This window comes from Chanos chanos, chromosome 2, assembly GCF_902362185.1.
Source record: "Chanos chanos chromosome 2, fChaCha1.1, whole genome shotgun sequence".
Taxonomy (NCBI): Eukaryota; Metazoa; Chordata; class Actinopteri; order Gonorynchiformes; family Chanidae; genus Chanos; species Chanos chanos.
This window is the reverse complement of record NC_044496.1, coordinates 220001-227500: the sequence shown is the minus strand read 5'-3', so window position 1 is coordinate 227500 and position 7500 is coordinate 220001. Positions and strand designations below refer to the sequence as shown.

Here is a 7500-nt window from a genome sequence, read left to right as displayed (position 1 = left end):
TGGCCTTGTGCAGCTGCAAAATACAGTGAAAACAGAAATTAGATCACTGAAAATAGCAAATGGAGAAAAAGTCTAAGAGCCACTGGGGAAATGATTGTTTTGAATATCCATTTCACCACACTTGTCTGTGTAGCACACTTACACAGTGCATGTTAACAGAGTGAATGATCACTACAGCTTCAATGACAATCTCAGGTGTTTTAAATGATGGCGAAATGCAGGGTGTCTTTACTCAGACCATAAATAGTATGTTATATTGGGATACATTAATGCACATAAATTAATAAAACTGATCTAATCTCTAAGCGTCTCTAAGTGGGAAGTTGTTTTCCTTGCATTGAAATTGCTGCACATTGATCTGAAAAAGTTCAGAGAGGTCACGTGGTTGTTGTTTTGTTTTGTTCTGCTGAAACGGCGTGCTCCAGTGATGGCACCCTTGTTCAAGTGTAGTTTTCTTACTGATTTTTCTACAAGAACTTTTCTTAAATTTAAATGTACCTGTGTTTAGATTTAGAAGTTTTCATTGATTTTCATGCATAAAAGCCTTAAAATAGCTGTTCCTCAGGTTGGGTTTTCTTACGCTCATTTTCTTAAACAAGAACCTTCAAATCAAAGGTGCTGTGGAGTAGTTATTTTTCGTCCTTTCATCCTCATTTTCCAAGGCCTTCGTCACTGTATTGCATTGGTTCTTCTTCGTGTTGCAATTCTACATGTTTTAAAGAAGAAAAAGAGAGAAAGAAAAATGTCAGTTCTGAGTTGGTTACATTTTCTTTCAAGCCAAGCCATGGCAGAAACCGACCCATGGCTCAAAACTGAGGTACAAACCAAACTGTAAATTGGGTGAATCGTTACATGTTTAGAGATAAATCGCATCTTTACACAAAGAGCCCCTGAAACCAAAAATTAAAGGCCATCTTTGGCCTAACTCAGTTCTGTGTCTCCTCTCCCTCAGTTCTGATTCTCCTCTTCCTCAGTTTTGATTCTCATCTTCCTCAGCGTTGCTGCTGTCTGTGAGACAGCTGAGGCTGCCCATGTGTTGTAAAACTGCCTCCTGTGTGAGTCTGTGGTGTGTGGTATGTGTGTGTGTGTGTGTGTGTGTCTGTGTGTGTGTGTGTGTGAGTGTGTTGTGTTTGTCATATCTCATGAGTTTGTCTGTTTTGCCTTCAGTGGTTCCTAGGGAGGAGGCAGGGGAAGGTTTTTTGGAGTTCTCCCTCTCTCTGTCTCTGTCTCTGTCTCTGCCTCTTTCTCTCTCTCTCTGTCAGTCTTTCTCTCTGTCGCTCTCTCTCTCTGTCTCTGTCTCTCTCTGTTGCTTTCTCTTTCTCTCTCTCTCTCTCTCTCTCTCTGTCCCTCTCTCTCTCCCTCTCTTGCTTGCTTTCTCTCTCTCTTTCTCTCCCATTCACTCACAGCCTCTCTTTTGCGCTGTCTCTCTCTCTGTTATCTGGTCTTGTACAGACATGTGCTTTGAATGTCTCTCTGGAAAAGATGTGGTTTGTTTTGCTTCAGAGTGTTATTTTAATGCGAACTCTTTACAGGACAATCTGTCTACAGTGTGGACATGTGCATGAAGATCTCTCTCCTCTCAGACTGCTGTCTAACCTCCCTTCACACACACACACCGTAGACTCCCCCCCCCTCTCTCTTTATCTCTGTGTGAAGAAGTAGCTTTAGAAAGAGATGTTTTTATTGTTTTTGTTTTTTGTAAGACGTTAATATTTGTTCTCCTCACAGCGGTACCTCCAACTCCTCCGGCTGAGGACGTGGACCGCCACCGTCGTCGCTTCAACATGCGCATGCTGGTCCCAGGTCGGCCCGTGAAGGACACGCCTTCCACACCCCCGCCTGTACCTGTGGAACGTCCCACTTACAAGGAGAAGTTCATCCCTCCAGAACTCAGCATGTGGGACTATTTTGTGGCCAAAGTGAGGCAAAGCATGAGCTCCTCTGTGTGATGGTTTTTGGTGCAGTGTTTGTCTCCTCTGTGTGAAGGTTTTTGGTGTGGTGTTTGTCTCCTCTGTGTGAAGGTTTTTGGTGTGATGTTTGTCTCCTCTGTGTGAAGGTTTTTGGTGTGGTGTTTGTCTCCTCTGTGTGATGGTTTTTGGTGTGGTGTTTGTCTCCTCTGTGTGATGGTTTTTGGTGTGGTGTTTGTCTCCTCTGTGTGATGGTTTTTGGTGTGGTGTTTGTCTCTTCTGTGTGATGGTTTTTGGTGTGGTGTTTGTCTCCTCTGTGTGAAGGTTTTTGGTGTGATGTTTGTCTCCTCTGTGTGAAGGTTTTTGGTGTGGTGTTTGTCTCCTCTGTGTGATGGTTTTTGGTGTGGTGTTTGTCTCTTCTGTGTGATGGTTTTTGGTGTGGTGTTTGTGGTGGTGATAGGTGACTTGTGTTAATATTCTGTCTCCTGCAGCCTTTCCTTCCCCTCTCAGACAGTGGAGCTCTGTATGACTCAGACGAGAGTGGTGCTAGTGACGATGAGGATGATGATGATGCCTTCCTCTCTGACACCCAGATGACTGAGCACAGTGATCCCAATTCATACAGGTATGTAACACACTGTTACACGGGTACGTAACACACTATGACACAGGTATGTAACACACTGTTACACAGGTATGTAACACACTATGACACAGGTATGTAACACACTGTTACACAGGTACGTAGCACACTATGACACAAATATGTAACACACTGTTACACAGGTACGTAACACACTGTGACACAGGTATGTAACACACTGTTACACAGGTACGTAACACACTATGACACAGGTATGTTCCACACTGTTACACAGGTATGTAACACACTATGACACAGTTATGTAACACACTGTTACACAGGTACGTAACACACTATGACACAGGTACGTAACACACTGTTACACAGGTACGTAACACACTATGACACAGATATGTTACACACTGTTACACAGGTACGTAACACACTATGACACAGGTACATAACACACTATGACACAGGTATGTTACGCACTGTTACACAGGTACGTAACACACTATGACACAGGTATGTTACGCACTGTTACACAGGTACGTAACACACTATGACACAGATATGTTACGCACTGTTACACAGGTACGTAACACACTATGACACAGGTACGTAACACACTATGACACAGGTATGTAACACACTGTTACACAGGTACGTAACACACTATGACACAGGTATGTAACACACTGTTACACAGGTACGTAACACACTATGACACAGGTATGTTACGCACTGTTACACAGGTACGTAACACACTATGACACAGGTACGTAACACACTATGACACAGGTGTGTAACAGCAGGCCAGAGGGTTTCACTCTGAAATGCTGAGAGTGCGGTGGACAGTGTCAGGATGTTGGTACTGAATGTAGATGTAATGTAATGAACTGTGTTGTATTGCAGTTGGGCTCTCATTCGTTTGGTGATGGTGAAACTGGCCCTGCACAACGTCAAGACCTTCCTCCCTTTGACTGGGCTGGACTTTACAGGTGCCACCTACACAGAAGCACAGACACACACATACACGCACACACATATATATATATATATACACATACACATGCAGGGCACTGATCAGTTCTCTCCTCATCCTTTGGAAAGATTTGCCTGTGATATCTCCACTGGCCAACGCTGTGCTGAAAACTCTCGAGAACTGGGAGCAGCTGTTAGTGGAGAAGATGAATAAGTTTGATGGTCCTCCTCCCAGCTACATCAACACTTACCCCACTGACCTGAGTGCAGGTGGAGGCCCAGCCATTCTACGCCATAAAGCTATGCTGGAGCCAGACAACACTCCCTTCAAGTGAGTTTTCAGCCCCGCCCACAGTTCGTCTGCACTTAGCCCCGCCCACAGTTCTTCTGCACTTAGCCCTTCCCACAGTTCGTCTGCACTTAGCCCCGCCCACAGTTCTATTACACTCAGCCCCGCCCACAGTTCTACTACACTCAGCCCCACCCACAGTTCTACTACACGTAGCCCCGCCCACAGTTCATCTGCACTTAGCCCCGCCCACAGTTCTTCTGCACTTAGCCCCGCCCACAGTTCTACTACACTCAGCCCCGCCCACAGTTCATCTGCACGTAGCCCCGCCCACAGTTCTTCTGCACTTAGCCCCGCCCACAGTTCTTCTGCACTTAGCCCCGCCCACAGTTCTTCTGCACTTAGCCCTTCCCACAGTTCGTCTGCACTTAGCCCCGCCCACAGTTCTACTACACGTAGCCCCGCCCACAGTTCAACTACACTCAGCCCCGCCCACAGTGTTACACCCAGCTGTGTGTTGATTGGACTGTGCTGAGTGTCAGTCACATTACTGGTGTTCTCTCATGCAGAGCAAAGCATCGGACGTCCTTCCCTGCACGGCGCCTGTGGCATTTCCTGGTCAAACAGGAAGTTTTGCAGGAGACCTTGATTCGCTACATTTTCACTAAGAAAAGGAAGCAGAGTGAGGTAGGCATGGGGGTGGGGTTTCCTTTTTCTGGCCCCTCCCCTCTGAGACTTCTGTTGCAACTATTGGCGTGTATGTCCCCCCATCTTTCTCCGTCTCATGCCACAGTGCACAGGATGAAAGAGTGAAGGAAGTTGTCCTTTATCAGAGAAAAGGGAAAAATGAGGCTACCTCTGGCTTAGACACAGCTCCACCTGTTAGACACACAGCTCCACCTGTTAGACACACAGCTCCACCGTACCATGCTATTACCTGTCAGCATTCAGTCACGCTGGACATGTTGGACTGATCTTGACCTGTCGCTGACCCGTCAGGCTTTGGTGCTGGTACCAGTATTGCTCAGATTCATCAGGATGGCCTTGGTGGCAATCCTATGAATTCTTCATGGCCTCTCACACAGCCACTCTTCTCAGTGCAGGGGTCACTCTCGCAAAAAACAAGGTGAGAGGAAGGATAGGGACCAGTGAGGAGTACTGGGACAGGGCCGTGTTTAGCACTACACTTTATTCCTCCTTAAATTTCTCTCTACGGAGTCAACAAAGACACGTGTCTTCAGACGTGCACATCCATGCCGAGACTGGGGCATGCACCCTGTGATCTGTGCACATGCATGCCGAGACAGGGGCATGCACCCTGTGATCTGTGCACATCCATGCCGAGACAGGGGCATGCACCCTGTGATCTGTGCACATCCATGCCGAGACAGGGGCATGCACCCTGTGATCTGTGCGCATCCATGCCGAGACAGGGGCATGCACCCTGTGATCTGTGCACATCCATGCCAAGACAGGGGCATGCACCCTGTGATCTGTGCACATCCATGCCAAGACAGGGGCATGCACCCTGTGATCTGTGCACATCCATGCCGAGACAGGGGCATGCACCCTGTGATCTGTGCGCATCCATGCCGAGACAGGGGCATGCACACTGTGATCTGTGCACATCCATGCCGAGACTGGGGCATGCACCCTGTGATCTGTGCACATCCATGCCGAGACAGGGGCATGCACCCTGTGATCTGTGCACATCCATGCCGAGACAGGGGCATGCACCCTGTGATCTGTGCACATCCATGCCGAGACAGGGGCATGCACCCTGTGATCTGTGCACATCCATGCCGAGACACGGGCACGCACACTGTGATCTGTGCACATCCATGCCGAGACAGGGGCATGCACACTGTGATCTGTGCACATCCATGCCAAGACAGGGGCATGCACTCTGTGATCTGTGCACATCCATGCCGAGACAGGGGCATGCACCCTGTGATCTGTGCATATCTATGCCAAGACAGGGGCATGCACCCTGTGATCTGTGCTGTGGAAAACACCTTTTATTTTTTCTCCCTCATTTCATATTCTCTGGTTTTTGTGCATGTGTTTTGTGTTGTGACCTGTTTGTGTATGTGTTGTGGTGTGTGTTGTGTGTAGTCTATAGAGGACCATGTGGACCACTTCAAACAAAACTACGTAGCAGGAGGTGGCAAACCAAACAAGGTAGTATTGACTGCTGCTTAGGTCCCGTCTGTGTGCAGCTTTCTCCTTCAGGCAACGGGCAATGATCACTCACTCTCCTTCAAACGCAATCTGTCACCTCAAAACCCATAACCAAACTAGTCCCAGAGCTGCCTTCCCTCCACTAACAGGCAGGAATACTAAACCAGTCCGTGCGGCAGACCAGGCAGGGCTGTCTGAGCTGTCTGGCAGGACACGGTGATTGTGTGAAAAACCAAATCAGTGAAGCGTGAAGAGAAGTGCATGCTCACAGAACTAACTGCTGTGTGCTTGTAAAAACCATGCTCTGCCACTGATTCTGCTACAAAAAAAACCTGACTTGCTTTTCAGGTGGAGGCTGACCTGGGCTATCCTGGAGGCAAAGCCAAAGTCATTCACAAAGAGTCTGACATCATTATGGCTTTTGCCATTAATAAGGTGAGTACTGTCCCTGCCAAAGGAGCGTGAAGCTTGGGTGAGGGAATACTGAGCTTACAGCTGTGTCTCCTGTCCTGTGTCCCCACCAGGCCAATACTAATGAGATTGTCCTGGCCTCCACCCATGACGTACAGGAGGTGGATGTGTCCACTCTTCTGGCTGCCCAGCCATACACATGGATCGGGGAGGACTTTGACAAGGAGTCTCGCAGGTCAGTGTGAAAGTTTCCAAAATGATGATTTAATGTCACATGACTGTAAGTAGAGCAGCATGGTACCAGAGTGAACTACAATCATCAAATGAAATGAGTAGTCTTGACACCAATAAAAAATTACGTCAGTTGCATTTTTATTAAAATTATGGAGGTGCTTAGTTGCCAATCCTTGCTTCTTCATTATTGGTTTAATATTTTGAAATGTATGTGTTTCATATTAACCAAGTTATGTTTTAAAACTGATGTCAGTGTGCATTAGATTTGATGTGTACTGGTCTCTTCTCAGCTCTGATGATGTGGACCACCGCTCATCACATACCAACATTGCCCAGGCTAGCACTGGGCCCTTTGCACCTCCGCAGATGCCAGCCTCTGCCTCCATGCCATGGCTGGGCAGTGGGCAGACCAGTATGGGTGCCAGTGTGGTATGTTGGTTAGGGTTCAGGGCATCCCTCTCACTGAAAGTGTATACTGTCCGTTAGGAGTGAGTCATTTCACTGTCAGGAGTGAGTCATTTTACTACTGTCAGTTAGGAATGAGTTGTTTTACTACTGTCAGTTAGGAGTGAGTCATTATACTACTGTCAGTTAGGAATGAGTCATTTTACTACTGTCAATTAGGAATGAGTCGTTTTACTACTGTCAGTTAGGAATGAGTCGTTTTACTACTGTCAGTTAGGAGTGAGTCGTTTTACTACTATTAGTTAGGAATGAGTCGTTTTACTACTGTCAGTTAGGAGTGAGTCATTTCACTGTCAGGAGTGAGTCGTTTTACTACTGTCAGTTAGGAATGAGTCGTTTTACTACTGTCAGTTAGGAGTGAGTCATTATACTACTGTCAGTTAGGAATGAGTCGTTTTACTACTATTAGTTAGGAATGAGTCGTTTTACTACTGTCAGTTAGGAGT

The 7500-nt window shown here is 47.1% G+C and overlaps 1 protein-coding gene across 3 annotated transcripts in view; it reads left to right on the top strand.

Annotated features, from left to right (window-relative positions):
- Positions 1-7500, top strand: part of dmxl2 (Dmx-like 2) — a 58299-nt gene that overhangs the window by 41770 nt on the left and 9029 nt on the right. For all 3 annotated transcript variants that reach the window (XM_030764874.1, XM_030764873.1, XM_030764871.1), the window contains 8 exons: positions 1729-1919; positions 2399-2532; positions 3406-3491; positions 3604-3805; positions 4333-4450; positions 6293-6379; positions 6469-6590; positions 6880-7018. In XM_030764874.1, coding sequence (XP_030620734.1) covers positions 1729-1919; positions 2399-2532; positions 3406-3491; positions 3604-3805; positions 4333-4450; positions 6293-6379; positions 6469-6590; positions 6880-7018 — 1079 coding nt within the window. The remainder of the gene's footprint in view (positions 1-1728; positions 1920-2398; positions 2533-3405; positions 3492-3603; positions 3806-4332; positions 4451-6292; positions 6380-6468; positions 6591-6879; positions 7019-7500) is intronic.